The 21,486-nt window shown below is 38.9% G+C and overlaps 1 protein-coding gene across 1 annotated transcript in view; it reads left to right on the forward strand.

The window, feature by feature from the left end:
• Window positions 1-21,486, forward strand: part of large1 (LARGE xylosyl- and glucuronyltransferase 1) — a 120,981-nt gene that overhangs the window by 18,871 nt on the left and 80,624 nt on the right. The window contains exon 2 of the mRNA XM_058624902.1: window positions 3,308-3,494. Coding sequence (XP_058480885.1) covers window positions 3,389-3,494 — 106 coding nt within the window. The 5' untranslated portion in view covers window positions 3,308-3,388. The remainder of the gene's footprint in view (window positions 1-3,307; window positions 3,495-21,486) is intronic.

The raw sequence follows: 21,486 nt of genomic DNA on the forward strand, positions 1-21,486 counted from the left end.
AATCACCATAACTATTAGTTGACTGAGCAATTGGTTTGGCATTTTTTTCATTATTGGCATAGGAAAACTGACCGATTGAATGATTTTTATCTATTTATTTATGCTGCTGCTCTTATTTTTGTGGACTGGGAACTAGGTTGACGGGACACTCAAAGGTTTGACTGTCAGAGTGAAGTGAAGTGGAAGATAAAGCTGCAGGAAGTGATGTGATATAGTTTATAGTTTATTTATTGTTGTTTTTTTATTAAAACATGTCAAATCTATATAAACTGTGATGTTTAATCTGATGAAGTAAAAAACTAAATTGATTTCTGGTGATTGGTATCCGGAACTTTTTTCCCCACCTTTTGAATTATTGCTGTTTAAATGGTTATTGTCCTTAAAAACTGAAATCGACATACTGTTACCTAGGGTCCACATTTAGAAGGGTTTATTGGCAGGAAATGAATAAATTACCCATAAGTCTGTCCATAGTGTCTTTGTTTTTCAAAAATATTGACATCCTTTCTGGTCCTAGAAGTGGGAAAGGAAGGGGGTTAAGCAGAGGAGTCCACCATCTGCAGTCTCATTATTAGATGTCACTAATTCTTAGCTCCACATGATATTGATGCAATAAATTATGATCAAGTCAAACAAGTTGTGAATGAAGCTTTTTCTCTTGCGAGGAAGACTCACACTATATAGAGACATTCAGACCTACTAACGGAAGAATACCATTAAGTAAAATATTCCTCTTTTCCCTTTTGTCTGTGCATGAGTGCTGCGGCCTAATCTGTGGTCTGACACCTCTCTTGGAAGTAGTTACAAATGTCTGAAGTGTAGCGTTTGCATTTTAAATCACAAAGCCTCCAGAACTGGCTAATATCACACAGAGGTCAAGGGCTAAGTAGCGGCTGAGATGATTCACAGCGTATCAAGGCAGTGGCTGTCAAAGTGGAGACTCGGGATTAATCTCCTTTAGCCTCATTTAACCCAGTCTGATTCTGCTCCTCACACGGCTCAGACAACAATAAAAAAAAAGAAGGAAGATTCAGAGAGCACTGAAAGAGCGACACTCAAATCATCTCAGCTGGTATGTGTGCCAGCATGTGCAACGTCAGTCAGAGGTATTCTGTTTCATCCCTGGGCCGATTCGGTAATGTATAAGGTCAGACGGGTAATTGGGCAGATGTGGTGGGGAGCGCATTGACGATTTCAACTAATACGATCTAATGAGACTTCGACACTCGGCTCCCTGTGTCGCAGCAGAAACTGACAAATCAGTTGGGGTCATCAAATGGGATTGATGTGTGACAGCCTGACTTGTGCAACAATTAATAACGTGATGAATATCTCTTCCGACTTGTTTGGCGGATTAAAAAACAGTTTGAACCGCTCCATGATTGCAGCTTTTATTCTATGAGTACCTAATCTCACTTCTATAACATAATCATTTCTAGAGGTTGATGAGGTAACGCTCAACTAAAGGACTTTTTTTTTAGTTGCTGTAATCAATGTGAAGTGGCAGGTAGTGCATTTTTTTTCCCTTTGCTATTTGCATATTTTTAAAATGAAATTACAGTCAAAAGGAATGGTTGAGATGGTTTGGGCACGTGCGGAGGAGGGATGGTGATTATATTGGACAGAGGATGTTGACGATGGAGCTGCCAGGCATCTTGGATGTTGCGAAGGAGGACATGAGGACAGTTGGTGTAACATAATGTCGTATTCACACCTGCGCTTCCAATTCGAATCCCAGTTCGTTTGCTCGGAAAGTTTCGGTTCGTTTGGGTAGGTGTGAATGCGCAACCCATCTCTGACCGCACCAAAGAAGCGAACTCTGGTCAGCCTAAAACATAGGTCTCGGTTCGCTTCAAGCGAACCAAATGGAGGAAAGCGGACAAAAACGCAGGAAATTGCAGGTACAAAGCAGGGCATTGTGGGTAAACACAACCGAAACATACGCACGTGTAGAACGACAGCTGGGAGAAATGTCTGCGCCCATTGTTGCACGTGTTGTATGTTCACATAAAACCATAGGAGTTCCCAATCGTACCGAGTCTGGCAGAGTCTATTAGGTGTGAATATAAAGTTTTTACCATTAGGAAAAAGAACTCACATAGATCAGGTTTAATAATATGCAAATAAATTAACTTGAGTGCTAATTAAATAATTATGAAAAAAAAAATAGAAACTGCCACTGATCGGATGACGTCACCTGACTAGCTCGTCCCTAATCTGTCCTGATTATGGTTTTCCACTCAATCATGCGCCTAAGACTATGGCCACATGCGTTCTCAAACCACCTCCTGTGTGTTTTATTTAGTACAGGATCTAAGGATTCATTTGGGATGGATTTGGAGCGTTGAGACCTGAACTTAGCACAAACTGAGCATCATGGGATCATTCGGATTGGACGGTAATACAAGGTTTAAAAGGGATTTTCGTCTGGTCTTAATTAAATGATTGTTTGTGTTAATCACAGTTTTTCACGGGATAACGAAACGGTCTTTTTTTTTTCTTCTTCCTTTCTTTCTTTACATAAATCAAAGGGGTGGATTAGATTCATAGAGCCAGTCTCCTTCTAAATGAAAGGTAGACGGTTCAATCCCCTGCTCCCTAGTTTATGTGCCAAACTGTCCATGGACAAGACAATTAACCCCAAATTGCTTCTGGCAGCTGAGCTGTAAGCATGTGTGTATATATATATATATATATATATGTATATGTATATATGTATGTGTGTGTGTACTGTGCTGTGCTGTGCTGTGAAGAGGTGAATGGCAAACAAATAGCCTTGTAAAGTGTTCTGAATAGTCCTCAAGATTACAAAAGCAATGTATAAATACCTACGAGAGAGAAATACATTTATTTATTGACAGCTGCAGATGAAGTGGATTCTCTCAAATGAGATAAAACGCATTTTCGGAATCAAATTATGGACCCGAGCTTTAGGGCAGTTAATGTTAAGTCACAGTGAAGGAGAGACAGAAAACTGGGTGAGAGAGTTGGGGACGGAAATATAGTAAACCTATAGTCTGAGCAGCTGGGAATTGAACCAAGGACCTGCTGCTCCAAGCATATGTGCTCCAAACAAATGGGTCGGCCCATATGTCCTCTCTTAATTAAGGGGGGATGATCATCATCAGTCTAGTGTAAGTTATACAGAATGCGTTTTTTTCCGGCTCGGGATGTTTGGATGCCTTTTTGCTTTGGCAGAAGCGGCCGAAGCTGCGCGCGTGCTGAGCTATAATTGTGTCTAAAGAGAATGTGAAACTACTTCGCTAACCTAGTTTGCCCTCCTCTCCTCTCCTCTCCTCTGTTGCAGTGCCATGAATCAGCCTGGACAACAGCTGCTGCCCACATAGAGGTCACTTCGCCTCTCTTTCTGTTCGCGTCAGTCCGGAGGATGCTGGTAATGTGTCGCGGGCGCAGGAAGTTCCTGGTGGCCTCCCTTGCGCTGGTCTTCATCCCAACACTCACTTGGCTGTACCTGTCAGTTGGTAGCTTTCAAGGTAAGTGCAAGGGTGAATGTTTTACCACGTCCTATGTTTACCGTGACAGTCAAAAACCCTAACCTAACAGCTTGGGGTCTGTGTGCCACTACTGTGTCCTCTGTGTACTAGGGCTGTCGATTTACACACGCTATCTTGTGTGTTTTATTTCTACTGTTACCATAAAGCACTTATGGTGCCTTGTGGGTGTTGTGAGTGGCCACGTAAATAAGTATTGATTGATTAATTGATTGAAGTGAAAAATACTATCAGTCATCAAGTGGCTCTGTTTTCACTCCATATTCAGCGTCATATGTATATATATATATAAACATGTATATGTGTATATATATACATACATATATATATATATATATATATATATATATATATATATACATACATATATATATATATATATATATATATATATATATATATATATATATATATATATATATATATATGTGTATATATATATATATATATATACATACATATACTGTACAATTCACCCAACCTTGTTTGAATTAAGGTTGGGTGGTCCAGCACGATGGAGAGCGTGCGTCACCCATCACTAATGCTTCATCTGCCCAAACCTAGGTTTTATAAGAGTGTAATCACTTTAAAATAAAAATCATAACATTTTCATTGCCATAGAATAAGAATTTTATATGTGTACTTAAGGCAACGACCTTGTTTTATGGCTGTTTCCTCAGCAGCTCAAGTGTTCATTCTTCATTTTGAAGCGGATCTTTGCGACACTAACAAAGGGGAAGGTCATCCTTTCTGATACGCTCTTCTGACGCATGAAGATGAACGAGGAGGAGTCTGTTACAATTGGCAGTCTCACCACTAGATGTCAGTCACTTTTGCCCACGACACTTTTGACTTTTACGAAGAAATTACCATATCAAAAAACAAGTGTGATGAAAGTCTCGGAATGTAAAATTCTTGACGTCTTTCTTTGCTTCGTCACTCCTCTCTGATTTACCTGATGACCTGCTGGTGAGCTAAAACTGTCTTTCGTACGGTGGGATGAACCGTCAACCCCTATGCTGCAGCTACCCAACCTGAACCCGCTGGCAGTGGCACTAAATATGTCTTTGTGCTCATTGAAATATGACGTGAAATATGATTAATTTAACTCTACATTGAGGAAACAATTGTCCTGCAGACAAAGTCACAGTGCCCTCCCTCCTTGCTGTGAAAGTGCTTTATTAATGAGTTACTCAGGCCTGTCCAAAGTTGATTACTTCCTGCAGTCATTGTAGTCCTGGAGTTCTTGGAGTTCTTGGAGCCACTTAAATGACTTTGACTCACAGGATTGAAATGCTGCAGCGGTGCTGCTTTTAATTATGATTAAACTGACAATCTTGTCTCAGGGTCACTGTCCCGAAGACTATACATGTGAATACTTTCCCAGAATGCAATTGTCATCAGGGTCGGCAGAGTAATTATTCGATTTGGCAGTCGGTACCTGGAGGTGGGGAGTAGTTGCTGGAAATGTGATGAGTTGTGAAAGGAGCTGGCTGCAGGGAGCGTCAGCTGTAGGTGAGGCCTGAATGTGTGAGACAGGAGCAATGTGCTTCTGCTGGCTCACTCTTTCTCTCGCTCTGCTTTTGTTGCTCTGTCTTCCCCCCGTCTCTCTCTCGGCTGTGTTTATCCGTCTGCAGAGGGAGAGAGATGGCACGTCTCTGGGGTTTTCAGTGCTTTGTCTGGATGAGCTGCACACACCGCAGAGAGAGACTCGGGCCACAGAAAAACACATCACAGGGCGAGAGGTAGCCACTCTGTCCACATACTTCTGTGTACTTTGGTCAGGGGTTGTTTTTCTTTGATAGAAAATGATCTATTCCATTAGCTTAGGTCAGACTGAGATAACATATTAGGGCCAGTGGAAGTAACAAAACACATTTTTATCAGTACTGGCACTAAGAGAGATCTTCCATCAGTTGCATTTTAGCCCCTTTTAATGCATAACTTTGCAAGTCTGGCCGCTCTCTCTCTGCCTTTTTCTCAACGGAGCTCCCCCTACATTTTCTTAGTAGCGTAAACATCCATTCCATCCAGCTTTATCCTCTCTGTCCTGCAACGAACACACATTTTGGAGCCATGTCTATACCACCCACCGGAAAACAAAACAAACGTGTTTGCTAGTGAGTATGCCAACCTCTCCGCAAGCAAGCTAGCGAGCAACAGCCATTGTTCATAAAAATGGTCGAGCATATGTCTTTTCATCAGGAGCAGACATCGAGAACGTGCCAACACACAGGGAGTTTATCCCAAAGATACTTAAAAGTGCAACACCAAGTCGTGTTTTTCAATACTCAACATTCGAAAAATGCCGTTTTGATGTCGCGTTTGGCCCCTTACGCGCTCACATCGTTTCCTCTTCCTTGCTTCCTCCGACAACAGGTTTCTCTTTTTTGCCCGCTCGTGCCATGATAAACGTCTAAAATAACGTCATCGCTGCCTTGATCTCATGCCCGGTACCTGGCTAGCGTGTAGTGTGTAGTGCCGTGAGGCAATTCATGTTTCTCGCGAGAACTCCACGTCAGTGACCATGATCTTGCAAGCTTGGTTTTCCGCTAACAGACAGTAGGGGGAGTGGAGACAGCCCCCAATCTCAAATTGATTATGGATGCATGGTATTATCGTCACAATATCGGTATCTGCAGAAGCTATTGCTAGTTTGCAACTAGAGTTGTTTCGATTCCGATACCAGTATCGGAAATGCCTCCGATACTGCCGAAAATGTGGGCATCGGTATCGGCGAGTACTGGAGTCCATGCACCGATCCGATACCACGTAATTTATTAGAGCTTCGTTAGCTCTGACACGGTTCTTCTTCGCTGCTCTTGAAACAGTTGCGCTGTGCTGTTTTAGAGGTGTGAAGAAGAACTGATCACCCGACACCTGTAGACAAGGAGCTAACGTTAGCTCATCATGTCGGCGGTTTGGCAGTATTTACCAGTTAGCTCCGTTAGCGTTGTTAGATGCGCTAGCTCCATTGGCGCGCCTACAGTCAAACTGGAGTGGCTCGTTTATTAAACGAAAAGAGCAGCGCTACAACTAACCAGCGTACCTGTGTCCTGCGTATGTATGCCTCTGTTTTTAAAGTTTAGCGTTACTGACTCATTTTAACAATCTGGAGTCATGTAAAAATTATGTTACACGCGTCCTTTCCCGGTCAGTCGTCACGGAAACATGAAGCTCTGCCAGTGCTGCGGTGTTTGGACCAGAGTCGAAACAAACGTACAAGCTGAAAAACGAAATGACATATCACTGGTAAAAATAAATACCAATACCACCTTACCACCAATGATAATCATATCACAGTCATGCAGACATAGTATGATATTTTTTTTTTATAACACACTGGTATCGGTATCGGTACTCTGTATCGGCCGATACCCACAGCACAAGTATCGGAATCGGTATCGGGAGGGAAAAAATGGTATCGGAACATCTCTATTTGCAACTCTTTCACGTGATTAAACATGTTAAAACTACACTAAAACACTTGTATGTATGTAAATGTAATGTTGTAATGTAAACAAGTCATTTGAAAAATTGTGAAAAACGTTTGTTCTTGATGTTTCTCAAACCTCGACGACATCCTCAAATGTCAAACAAAGATATTCAGTTTACTGTCACAGAGGAGCAAAGAAAACCACAACATGTTCACATTTAAGAAGCTGAGATCGGGAAACAGAAATTGCTGTCGTTGTCAATTACTAATCGCGAAAAGGTCATTTGTAGTCATTAGAAAAATGTAGACAAATTAGCATTTGCCGTTAATGCCAGCTGCTGGTGATATTTCCAATGTAACTTCACAATTTTAGAATAAAATGTCATGGGCGGTGATTGCTGCCTGCGTTTATGTGAATAGTTAATTGTGTTTGTACAAGATAAGTTATTTGCGCTCAAACACAAAATTAAAGCTGTCAGAGTGTTCAACTCCAGATATGATAAATAAAAAAAAAGCTAAGAATTAAAAGGCTGACATCAAACACTTCAAACACACAAATACCAATTATGTATTTTATTTTGAAATACAAAATCGTACACGACAGGTGTGAAAAGAGCATTCATGTTTGAAGAGATGAGGTGTTCGTCCGATTTTCACCTCATCCCAGTTCAAATCAATGTGTGATTCCATTGAATGTCAGTTTATTTAGAGATATTTCGCTTTCCATACCAATTTTAACATCACTAACTTGAGGCCATCGGCCGTCGGACACAGTCCGATGTACAGTCCTCAGTCTTACCTTACTGTACCAAACCAAACCATACCATGACAGAAACACAGCGTAAGGCATTATCTTCATAAAACAAATCACATGTGGCCGCAGGAAACCAGATTATTGAATTATGTTCCATTCCAATTGGCAGCAATGGCGAATGAAAAATGCACCGTTTATTTTGAATTTCTCTGAGTCGACTTCCTTATTCATTTTTTCCTCCCCCTAAAACCCAGTATGTAAATATTGTCTCTTCCCCATTAATCACATCACCCGTTTGCTACTTCATTAGTCTGGCCTTCCTGTCAAATTCATTTTAGCTCCCCTCAGGTAAAAGTTTAACCTTGAGGGTCCTGCTTTTTTGTAAATGGACAACAATTTCTCATGTCCATAAGAAAAGATATTACCGCACCATTTATAGCGATGTTCCTTCTGTTAGCCATGAAGTGAAAATTAATGTCCCTGTGTTGTAAACATGACTTAGGCCCTTTAATACAGAGCTGCCTGGACAGCAGAGAACTATACCCTCAAACAATTCAACTGTTGATGTCTGCGAGGTTTGTACTGTCTGCATGGCGAACAAATGAGCCAACTAAGGGCTTTTACTTGGCTCATTTACTCAGCCATCTTCTCTTTAGCTGTGTTTCCACTGCAGGAGCTTTTTTGCCCGGGAACTCCCTGAACCTTTGCAGGAACTTGAAGTGTGTTTACATTGCAGGGACAAGGTTCTGAATTATGTTCCATGCTTTGCGGGGTAATTTCTTTGCAAAAGTGGAGTAACCTTTGTCACGCTGAAAATGCCTGATTGATTATGTTTTCATATCTGCCCCAGTAATTGCTTTAAGTAAACGTTTTTTTTTAATACTTTGTAATAATGAGCCGTAAAAGAGTTTGTTGTGGTGAAACACCCCTTGTTTGAAATACCCTGAGCAAAACTAAAGCATCTTAGCATATTATATTGCAGACAAAATCATAATATGACTTCTGTGATATCTTTACCTGGTTTTGAAGGCTGTTGCACTACTGAAATTAAGTCCCTGGAATACACGGAATCGGCATTTACATTTCATGAGAAAATTCAATAAACAACTCGGTTTTAACAACCACAGACATTTTCAAATAAATATATTTGATATATATATATGTCTTGTTTTGGCCAGAAAATTAGTACATTTTAATGACTTTTTTTTTCCATGGAGCAAAGAAACCGGAAAATATTCACGTGTAAGAAGCTGAAAGAGAGAGAGCTTGTTTTTGTGGTTAAAAATCAAAAATAATTGGTGATTCATTTAGTCAGATATTAATAGTTGAATTATTGTTGCAGCCTTACACAAGATAAGATCTAAAAAGAATGGTAACTCGGGTATGTAACACGGGTCATAAACCGCTTGAACACAGACTGTATTTTGTAAGGGGAGATATGTTCTTTTGTTTTCGAGTATATTACAGTACTTACAATGCATTTTCACTGTCCTGGGAGAAGCATAAAACTCTAAAGGGAAAACTTTTCATGAGCTGGGAGAAATAGCCTGTGCCCAGCTCTATATCCAGATACTGTATATCAAGATATACCTTGTCCATGGGGACAGAGCCTAAAAATATTGTGATTACTTACAAGTCATATCCCCAGTCCTAATAGTTTTTATGTCACAGTGACCACTGGCCACTAAAAGTGAAGTTATTGCTCTCTCCACATTAATTTAGATAGGAGCCTGGTCTTATTCTGAAATAGCTGCCTGGAGGTTTTACCACGATGGCTGCTGAGTGGCAAGACTTTCCAAGAAGGACCACTGGTATTGTTGGAGAGCCAAGCTGTGGTGTGTGGTAGGGCTGGGCGATCTTAGAAAAAAATGTGTCACGACATGACTGGGTGATATGGCCTGTAAGTTATCTGGATATTTTTAGGCTGTATTCCGATATATGAGATATAAGGAGATATAAAGCAGCATGCAGGCTTGTTTGACAACACACTGTAAATACACGTATATATGTATATATATATGTGTATATATATATATACATATACATATATATATTTGTGTATATATGTATGTATTTATGTATATATGTGTATGTATATATGTATGTATGTATGGATATGTGTGTGTATATATGTATATATATACATATACACACATATATGTATATATATATATGTATGTATATATATATATATATATATATATATATATATATATATATATACATATATATATATATGCACATATGTTTTAGGTGAATATGCATGCTTTTTTTTGGCCAGAGAGGTGTTCCATCCAAAAGGCGGCTTTTTAGGGGACCACAAACCATGTAGACTGAGAATACACTACTTTAGGAAAATGATGATGTCATCTAACCCAGCTCTACTCTTGCGCTGTCATTCATTATCTTGTGTTTTGGGAATATTTGACAGTGTTACCAACTACTGTCAATGAAAAGTAACTAAAGTCAGTCTGAAAAAGCTAGATAATACTAGAACACGTCCTGTCTTTAGAGATTTTACACACGGGGGGTTGAATCGTACAATAAAGAGAGGTGAAAACAAAACCTATTTTTTACTTGAATAAACCAAACTGATCAGTGATTGTTCCACACACAGTCTGCAGCACTGAACATCAATTGTGCATTTCCTTCTCGTAAAGTATTCAGGTTCATGACAGAAAGTCGGAGATCTGTAAAGTCGCTAAATATGCACATGGAAATGGAACGAAACAAACAGACATTATTTCCTTTTCTTTCCTCTGACTTGTTATTATATAATGTAATGTTCACAATGTCTTCTTCTCTGTTTTTTGGTGTAATGTTACAGCGCAACCTACAGGGCTGTCATATGTAGTGCAGCGTTTCGAGTCGTTTCAGGGGGTTCCGTGTGGACAGAGATATTTCCTGAAACGATGCCTTCTTTACGGGGAACGTCTTGAAAACGGCAAAGACAAAGATTTTTTATGTTTTTTGCCGCTTCTGTCTGGACCTCAGCAGAGTTAATGCATATGTTTGATAGGTGCATAGGCTTGATTTCAAACAAAACTAGTTTGAGGAGTGCCAACATTCAAATATTTTTCAGATTTCCATGTTTGTCATTGTTGGAAAGCTTGGAAACCACACTTTCAAAATCGATAAATAACTCAACATGCCCATCGGGAGACTTTTTCCTGTTTTTTCCATGACTGGACACGTACACCGCGTTCCAAATTATTATGCAAATTATATTTTTCTCTCCCAATTCAACCTCCCAATGATACAACAGTAGTTTCAGAGTTTCAAAATGATTTATATGCTGTAAAGAACTAAAAATGGTAATTTGTTGAATTTGCAGCATTAGGAGGTCATGTTTACTGAAATCAAAAGCTATTTCAACCAAAACATCTTAACAGGTCAAGTTACATTTTAACACAAGACCCCTTATTTCTTGCATCCATTGAACTTGAATTTTTGGAGAGGTTTGCTTGAATTTCTTTGCAGGATGTCAGAATAGCCTCCCAGAGCTGCAGTTTGGATGTGAACTGCCTCCCACCCTCATAGATCTTCTGCTTGAGGATCCTCCAGAGGCTTGCAGTTATGCGTAAACATTCTATTCAGTCACCCCTAGCCAATGCTCACAAGCAGAAATGGCTGTCGTGGGCCCAAAAATACATGAAGACTAATTATCAAACAGTTTTTTTCACTGATCAGTGCCGTGCAACCCTGGATGGTCCAGATGGATGGAGTGGTGGATGGTTGGTGGACGGCCACCATGTCCCAACATATCAATATAGTGCCCGACCCTAGGGTGTTGTCCAAAGACAGACTTTATTAAATGCAAATAAAATGGAAAAACAGCATTGCTCTTTCCAGAGCTTAAGCCAAATGTAGCTGAGATGTTAGTTGCAAACAAAACCGAAATGAGTTCAATAAATCACCTGACAAACTTTGGCAGTGCAGCTGAACTGAATGGACATTTTAATTAGTAAATTTGCAAATGCTAAATTATCTGTAGAAACAAGCTGAATTGAAAAAAAAAACCCAAAGCGAATCAACGTTATTGTAAACAGTAACTCATGCTCCATCAGTCATTACCGGTGATGGCTACACAAGACGCATTCAGCAACGTCCCGACATCAAGCGAACAGAGTACAATCTCACATATGCACTGAGACGTACAGTAAACACAGATTGATTATATGCATGATGTATTGCACCGCGATGTAATATATGAATAATGTTGGGTGAGTAGTCAAAGCTATTAGATGCTGGCACAGAGAGCGCCATCCATCCAAGCATCAGCATTCAAGGTCAGCGACCCTGGCATTCATCCGTTTTTATTATCATGCTGTGGTGACTCTCTGCATGACACCACTCAGGATCAAACCATCAGTGTCAATGCCAAGAATAGGCAGGTGACATTATAATCCATCTGTTGTGAGACACACACACACACACACACACACACACACACACACACACACACACACACACACACAGAGGTTTGTGCAGCCATTCTTCTAAGGACACTTCATTCACTTCCCTGGACAGCCAAAACAAAGAGCTATCGCAAGTTTTTACCATAACCACTTAATGCCGAACCTTAATCTTAACCTTAACCTTAACCTTAACCTAACCACAATTCAAATCTTAGCCCTAAACTAAGCGCAGTGTTTTTGGATTGAATTAGGTTAAGGTCAGTCCTTCAGGTGGTTACCCGTTCATGAATAATCCCGTGTCGTCCTTTTCTTTCACGCTTTAACTGGTTGTGATGTTACTTAAAAGAATACAATTAAAACAATAAAAATGAACTCAAAACCAACCACTTAGCCTCTTCTGAAGTAATCTCCAATGTCAGTACCAAACAATACTATTCTTTTATTCTTCTTTATCTTCACAATGTAACACATTTTCAACATTTTTAATGCAGAATTGAAAAGGTCCCACACATAAATCTATATTTTGATAACAAGATCATCAAAGTTAGGTTTTCCGATCACAATCCAGGTCAAAAACCACATGCAATCTTGCTTAAAAAAAAACCTGAACTATGACATAAATGCCTGATATTTCCCTAGATAAGAAAAGAAACTAACTACAACATTTTGAAATTATTGAAATAATTAGAGCTGCAACTAACAATTTTTAGATGATTAAAATAGCACTCATACCAATTATCAAAATAGTTCTCGATTAATTAGTAATCGATTAATTGTTTCATTTTTGCAGCCCTAAATATAATGTAACATTCAATATGCTGTAAGTGGCGTGTAGTCCTGGGAGTTATTTCACAATAATGACCATTTTTTTGCTCATGATTCCTTCTGCAATACAAGCAATTCATATCCAGGTTGTCATCCTTACATTAGTAGTTCATATTTCGATGCTATCGAATGTGTCAATGCTCCCTCGTGTTTAATGTTCTATTACACAGTGAATATTGACAGGAAGCTTTACTCATTACATACATCACAAATGAAAATGCAATATCCGTCAGAAAGATTGCGTTTCGATATGGATCAGCTCTACATCAGTTCCTATTCCTGCTTATTCTCTGTGAGCAGCAGCAGCAGCAGCAGGCTGTGGCTTCAAAGGTATACTCCCGATCTCGTACGTCTCCCAGAAGGACAATGTATTAGCCAAGGGCAAAGCCAACACTGAAAGCGAGTATCTCTCCAAACTGTATCAGCCAGTTCTCTGCCCTGCCCTATAGCACAGCAAAGAACCAAGCGCTGAACGTGGGGTTTCACTCTGAACGACTCGCTTATGATTCTGTGCATGCAGTAGAATGTGTGACTGAATTCTAGAGAGCAAAGATCAGGACAGGGGATTATTTTGACTTTCCATACTTAACGATAGTTGTTCATGCAGTTTTTCTTTGTAGTGAAGCTTTCGTTTTACCCTCCACATAAAGTATTTAGGATCTTATCTTAGCTTCTCTTATCTTAGATTTCAATTCCTGCCGCCACGTTTGAGTGTGGCCAATTCACAAAACACTTTTGTGGTGGTGTCATTCATTTCTTAGCCCTAAACTTAGCAGTTTTATCTCCGCAGGAAGTAAACTTAAATCATTAAAATAATTGCTCCATAAAGGTGTTTTTAAACGTTTGGTTTTGTCCAAAAACCAAAATCAATTAGTCTTAAATATTTCTTTGTTATGTAGAGCAAACAAAAAAACAGAAAATATTTGTATAATATTCATAATAAATGTATTTGTTTTTGCAGCCCTAAAAATATGAGATAACTTAAAACGTTGACCAATGGTGGATATTTAAAGGCCAATATTATAATTAAAATTTGACATGTAATAGCTGGTAGCTGATCCAGTTGGCTGATAACACTATACCCCCATCTTCTCCCAGGATTTATGATATTCCTGTAAAGGAATAGCAATAACCAAATTCATTGCAATATTACCACAAGGAAGAACGGTATGCGAGTTACGTTGAATGCACCTCTTAGCTCAACAGCCTGTGGACCCGGCGTTACTCTCACTTGGTCTCATGCGCTGTAGTTAGATCGTGTTTGCTTTGTTGGAGTGGTGAATTGCTCTCTGACAAATGAGGTTAATTTAAAGTCTATAGTGTGGGTTTGGCTGCTGCACCAACACTTTTTTTTTTCCTCCCTCATAAAGACTGCAGTGAAGTTAGATTGAAGCAAGCCCAACACCGCTGAATCAATGAAAGGCCTGATTGTGTATTGTTTTGTTTCATTTCGTTTTATTATCACAAGACAAATCATGTGTACACGCAGCAAAAGTGGCCCATGGAACTTGTTTGATGTATTTAAAATGATCTTTATCACCAATGTGGTTTATAATACTGTTTATCTGACATTTCTCATATAGTTATTCTTTAGTAGTAGCAGTACTGCGTCCACCTGGGCCTTCTTGGGACCATTTGTTGGATCTTTCTTCCGGTCAGACCCATGGCTTTCAGCTCAGCCGTCATAATATGCCGGCATGTTTTTTTGGCTGACATTCCCGTTGAATTTTCACTTCTAAAATTAAACTCACAGATGGAAAAGATTCTGAATCACTCTAAATATTTTTTGAGTTGGTTCCTATCTCGGGTTATTGTTCAGATTAGGCCCAATAGGTGACTATTTACAAGTATTTACTAGAGCTGAATTGCTTTGAATATTAAATTGCGATTTCAAGTCAATCCTAAAGGGAACAATTTAATTGTTTTAATGTTGATCATTCTGTGTTGTATGCAAGTTTAAAGGCACATCCATGTTTTAACAAGCTCCTATGTCACATTGCATTTGGAGATAAATTGGATCATATTTTGATGTGTCTTGTGCTAATGTGCCATCAGGATTAAAATTAATTACGGTTAATATTGCACCGGAGACTGGCTGAAAGAAATGATCGCAAATCCAATCATAATCAGAATATCCATCAGAAAAATCCAATTAGATATTTCACTCAAATCGTTCAGCCCCCGTATTTACTCTGCCCTCCTTGTCCTAGAGATTAGACAAAATGTCTGCTGGTCTGGGGCACTTGTGGCGATGAGTTCCAAGCCGTCTGCCAGGTCAACTGATGCCATCACATGATGGATTTTTCACCACTGCCCAGACGATATCTGCCTCAGAGCAGGAGACAGAGGATGGAGCTGCGGGGGCCTCAGAACAGCTGAAGAGAATTAAAGCTGACATACATGAATGCGCCGCGGAATGTGGCAGCCAAACAGTAATGAATCATTCAGCGCGACAGGTGTCTCTGGATTAGAGGTCACCTAATTGGCTTTAAGAACACTAGTCACTATGTTTGTGCTTCTTTAAACCGAGCTCTTTGTGGCGAAATAAAATAAACGGATGGTGTAATTTAGACGGATTTAAACTGATTTCACACAAGCAAGGAGGATGTTCTCCCAGTGTGTGTGGTGTGTGGTGTGTGTGTGTGTGTTGGGGTTTCTCCGGGTTCTCCGGTTTCCTCCCACAGTCCAAAAACATTAGACACTAATTGACCGTAGAGAGTTAATGGTTGTTCATGCGATGGTGTAACAGATGGTGTTATTTAGACGAACTGACTTGTGGCGAGCAATCAAAATAAATAATGCAAAGACTGTGTATAGGGCTGCAACTAACAATTATTTTAATAAAATGAATCTGTCAATTATTTTCTCGATTGATCGTGTAATGGTTTGGTCCGTAAAATGTCAGAAAATGTTGATCGGTGTTTCTCAAATGACTTGTTTGGTCCAAAAAACAAAAACTATTCTGTTTTAATGATTTCTTAGTTGATTTTAATTTTTTTGTTAAAATAAATAAAATAACGTTGGAATAAAAAAAAACAACAAGGTGATTCTGTTTGACAGCCTGAAGAGTGCGATCAAAGGAAGTCAGAAAGCAACAGTGTGGAGAGAAATCACCGCTGTGGTCAACAGCGATGGTGCTGACAAGCTGAGTCGTGAATATTTAATTGTAAAAGTGATTTTGCACAACTCATCATAAAGCTTATTGCTTGATCGGACATCAAAATCACCAACAAAAAGGACATAATTGCAATTTAGCCAGACCTCAGTCTCCTATCTGAGTGTACACCCACTTTTTTGGTGTATGCATATTTGATAAATGAGGGCCAGTGTGAGCACAAAGATTTATGTTTTCCTTTATTAGAATTTGATTGGTACGAATATGGACAAGTTAATGAGCATCACTAGTAGATGTGAACATGCCAGTATCATTCAACAATGCAAATTTACATTTGTTGTCTCCAAAGAGACTATTTTTATTTTTTTTTTTACAAGAAAAAAAAACTATTCTTTAAGAGGGCAGCACAATTAAAAAGTGTCACTGACACAAACATGATAACAACCTAAAGAAAAATTCCAATAAACATAAAATATGATGAAATGTTGGTTAAAATGTTGATGTAAAAGAAAAATAACACACAAAATCATAAAATATCCAAACTATTCATCACAGAATTGATCAGCGTTCAGTGAAAATCACTTAAAACATTGTTAACACAAAACGGTAAGATCCATATAAACAACTAAAAAGATTCAGGTTAATTAAAGTGTCCAGGTAAATGTTAAAAGGTTATCCCAATACAACTTTTGAAATGAATTCATATGAATAATAAATATGAGGTAAACCTTTTAAAGTGATGATATGTGTTTTTATCTCAAAGTGTTTGCACAATGGCATAGAACTATTATTGTATTTCTGTTACTTTGCTATTGAGGATAATGTATACCTCGACGGCTGCTTTATTGAATTATTGCTCAATTCCAGTGAAACATCAGTGTAGAAGTGCTGAGTTTGGTGACAGTGTAGCACAAGCACAGATAAAGATGAAGACACCATAGTAATCTAATACTGATCGAATTAGAGCGATGGAAACTGAATTTGTCACAACATTACGCAGGGAAGAAGTGCTGACTTTTTATCAAAGGCAAATAGGAAGGCATCTGTTTTCAATGGAGGAGAGGGAGAAGACAGATGTCGATTCAGTACAAGTGATACAACCCACATTAAGTGATATATACATATATATATATACATATATATATATATATATATATATATATATATATATATATATAAAAAAAGGATTGTTCTCTGAGGGATAAAAAGGCTTCTGTGTGATAATTAACGTAGTTTTCAGATCTGAATTCTGGAAAATGTCAAGAAAACGGGGTGAGAGTCTGTCGCTTACATATGACAATTACAGTCTGATGTGTTCTCAATAGCAGGAGAATTTTCTGGATCATTCAACATTCTCCGGGCTCTCCGGTTTCCTCCCACAGTCCAAAAACATGCAGAGGTTAATTGGACACAAATTGAGGTGTACGTGTCGGTGTGAATGTGAGAGTTAATGGTTGTTGATGTGATGGACTGGCGACCTGTACCCCGCCTTTCACCCTTTGTCAGCTGGGACTGGCTCCAGGGGCCATGCATCCCTCATGTGGAGGATAAAGTGTGAGACAATGAATTAGTTCATTCAGGTGCGGGGGTGCAACATTTTACGAACGTTTGTCGACGCATCCTCTCCACACAATTTCAGGTAAATGTCCATGCTTCAGTGCCTGTTTGAAAGCAGCTTTAGATTCTTTACCAAAGTGCCCACTGTTCAGTTTTACTTCAGCCCTGTTCTTGCTGCAAAATGCTGTGCAAAACTCTTAATTGCGAATCCTCCATAATGCGAATTGCTTCATCAATGCACAGGCAGATTTGGGAACAAAGAGCATGTTGGGTGCGCGTGGAAAGCGCAAGCGCGAACTGAACCTCCGCCCCACCAGTAGGTGGAGTATTAAGTATTAAGTATTAAGCCCCGTTCACCAAGCAGAAAAAAACATTTCAACAACAGAAGAAGTAGTCACAAAGGATAGTCATCCGAGCCTCGACCTGGCGACCCTCGAACCAGCTGACAGCCTGAATCCCCTGCCTGAAGGGCCTTTCAGCTGTGAGTCGCTTGAACCAGACACTTATTAGGGAGCTGTAGCTTTGTTCCCTTCTTCTTTGGTAGGAATGAGTCCTAATCCCTGCGTCCAGACTCCACCTGATGGTGAAGTGGGATACGACAGGACCCTGACGCGGGATGGCCCAATTCATTATCATATATATATGATATAAGAGTCCCAAGCTGTATCAACGTCACTCACTGATGTCCAATGATATACATGCTAGGGGTCGGGCGAAAAATCGATATTTTATAGCTTTTGATACTCTAAGTATCAATTTGGAACTGATGTTACATATAAACATGAAACTTTTTGGGCATTAGCATTAAAAAAAAATCAAGATCACCTAGATGGTGCCAAGTGCACACTCTCGCTGGAGCTGTTGTGTGAGTATATCGCAATATATGAAAAAGAGACCACGGTGGATGCTAAGATGCTAAGAGCTAAGATATTTTAAGTTCGATTTTTGGTACAAAGCTTGTGATTGGGCCAGGTCATATAGTGGCCCTATGACCACTATAGGGACCTACCATTAAACTTAAATTGAGTCATGGAAGTTGGGTAAAAACCCAGTCTCTATGAGTTTAACTGTGTATGTAATGTTCAAGCATGTCTTGAATATGGTATAATAGACGTTTTTCCCAGCATATATTTATATAAATCTAGTGGCTTAAGACTTTTGGACATTACTATATTAAGGTTTGTTAAAATGAATTTTAATAATTTTTTACTTTATGTAAATGCCCCAATTTTCTTTGTGCTTTGAATTACATTCAACATTGAATTGAATTACCCCAGAGGTCCCACTCTCTCTGTTTCATGTGCTTCTTTCATGTGCACACTGAGTGACCCCTGTGTAACCTAACACTTGCCTACAGTGGCCTTCACACACTGGAAGAAAATGTAAACACTCTTTCATATCTCTCTTCCACCCTCCCTTTTATTTCCTACCTACTTATGCGGGATGTTACGTTCTTCTTCTTCTTCTTCTTTTTCTTCTTCATTTGCATATGAAGCTTCCACTTCAAAACACACGCTTTGGTTGTTCAGTATTTTTCAGGCTGCTTTTGAAACAGGATGGCAATATATATATGGGCGTAAGGCATATTAAAGGCGACAAAAACAACAAACACACTTATTAATAGGTTGTACAATTCCTGCCAATAAACCCCCTCTGTATATAAACAGAATAAACAGTTTTGAGGTTGATCATATGATCCCCCCTGAAAAATTGTACTGAATTAAATTGGTTCTGTTCTCTCCCTGTATTTATTTCTGACAGTGTATTATTTCACTGAATTGTAACTGACACACTGTCTTGGCCAGGTTTCCCTTGTAGAAGAGATTTCTACCTCAAGGGAATTTCTTGTTCAATAAGGAAGTCAAATCAAATGTTACGCAATTAAGTGAAGATAGAAATCAAAATGACAACAACAAATTAATACATTCATTAATTAATAATCCACTTGTTTTAACCCTAACCCATGTGGATGAGATGATGGTTTTTTTTTTTTCAGTCATTATAAACACTGATCAGTGTAGAAAGAAATAATTTGGTCGTGTTCTCTCAGATGTGAGTAACCGCGTTGTACCCCGATGACATGCCGTTATTTCTATTCTTTTTTTTTTCCTTTTTTTTTTTGCCCGGCTGGGAAATTTTGATCCATGTGTTTTACCGAGGCTTTTGTTTGCACATAGACAATGAGCTTTATGACAAAATACCTCAGAGTGGAATGAATTGGCTTGGCCACATAAAACACCAGGTGCATCTGCCGCCCTACAAATGCCATATGCAATCTCTGAGCCGCACAAACAAACAGTCATTGAGTCCATTTCAGTGGGATTAGACCCAGCAAATCCACTTTGGAAATTAATTACAGCCTGGACGAAAATGGAGTCCAGAAGGTGCTTTGGTTTCCTGGTGGACGGCTCAGTGGCCCTCTATTCTTTTTGTTTTCTGTCCACGGGGGCGACAGTACATCTGAAAGAAAGAAAGAAAGAAAACACCTTGGTTGTTGGAGATATTGTCATTAAATGTTGTTTTTTGGATGTTTACATGATCTATAAAACATTTACAAGGACTCTCGGTGCAGAAAAGAAAAGACTCATGGGGACGACGCCAAATTAAAGAGAACCAGTTTTTCGATTTTTAGCTATGAAAGACGAAAGAGCATGTAAGCAGCTTTTTCCATTCCAGTTTTGAATAATATTTTAAGCTGCAATAATTCAAAGGGTTATGCATTTTAAATTAAAGGACCAGTGTGTAACATCCTGGATGGTTCATTGGCTTGAAATTGTATATACTCCCCTAAGTATGTTTGTATAATCATATGAAATTAAGATTGTTATGATATATGATGCACATAAGTCATGTGTGGGGGAGAATATCAATCAAAACTGCAATAACAAGAGAATGGTTGTTTGGTTTTCAAAGCCTCACAATTACCCTTTTAGTGAGCAGGAGAGTGGTGAGACCTGTGATTAAATATTTACTGACCACCCTCGTTCTTTGGCATGGTTGAGAGAGGGAGGGGTAAGCAGAAGATTCCTTCTGTTTGTTACAATCTCACTATTCGATGTGACTAATTATCACACTCGGCTTCCTTAAAATTGCTTTTCTTGATTCTCGATTTTTCGGAGTACATTTCCTAAAATCATCATTTCAACTGTTACCCCGGCCCTTTGCCCTTCCTGAGGTTTGCACAGGCGACCTTTTGGTTACAAGCCCAATTCCTCCTGACCCAATCAGTGATCTGGTTTCTACTTTTAAACGTGAATATACTATAATTTATTTGCTCCCCTTTGTTGTTAAACTGGGCATTTTTGTTTGTGGATAAAAGAAGACATTTGAGGACATTGTGATTTTACTTTTTTTTTTTTTTTTTTTTTTACCATTTTCTGAACGGAATTACTTAACAACTAATCGTATGTTATTATTCTAAGTGCTTTTGTGCATTTTTGCAGAATAACTTTCAATATCTGGCAGTTATTTACAATTTACTGCATTTGAAAATACTGTTTTACCAATTTAAAATGAAGAAAAACACAGAAGTTGTACACCAGATTTTGCGTGTTAAATTTGAAAAAAACAATTAAAATAACATCTTGCCTCATTGTCCAAAAACAGGCCAAACATGGAAATGTTTGTTATGTATTAGGCGTTTTTCCAACTCTTTCCTCTCTGGTGACTGAGGCTCTGATTCGCTGGCTTCCTGAAACAGTGCGAGTGAAATTATTGTAAAAAACACCATGTTGGCTTTTCGATAGCACAAACTGTCGCATAATTACAGTAATGCAAAGTGCGCTTGTGCAAAGGTGTCGTCTGCGATACGCTCGGTGTTAAAGTTAATGATAATAAGCATTAGTTGCATCAACAACTGAAAAGAAAGA

This window comes from Solea solea, chromosome 3 (genome assembly GCF_958295425.1).
Source record: "Solea solea chromosome 3, fSolSol10.1, whole genome shotgun sequence".
Lineage (NCBI taxonomy): Eukaryota > Metazoa > Chordata > Actinopteri > Pleuronectiformes > Soleidae > Solea > Solea solea.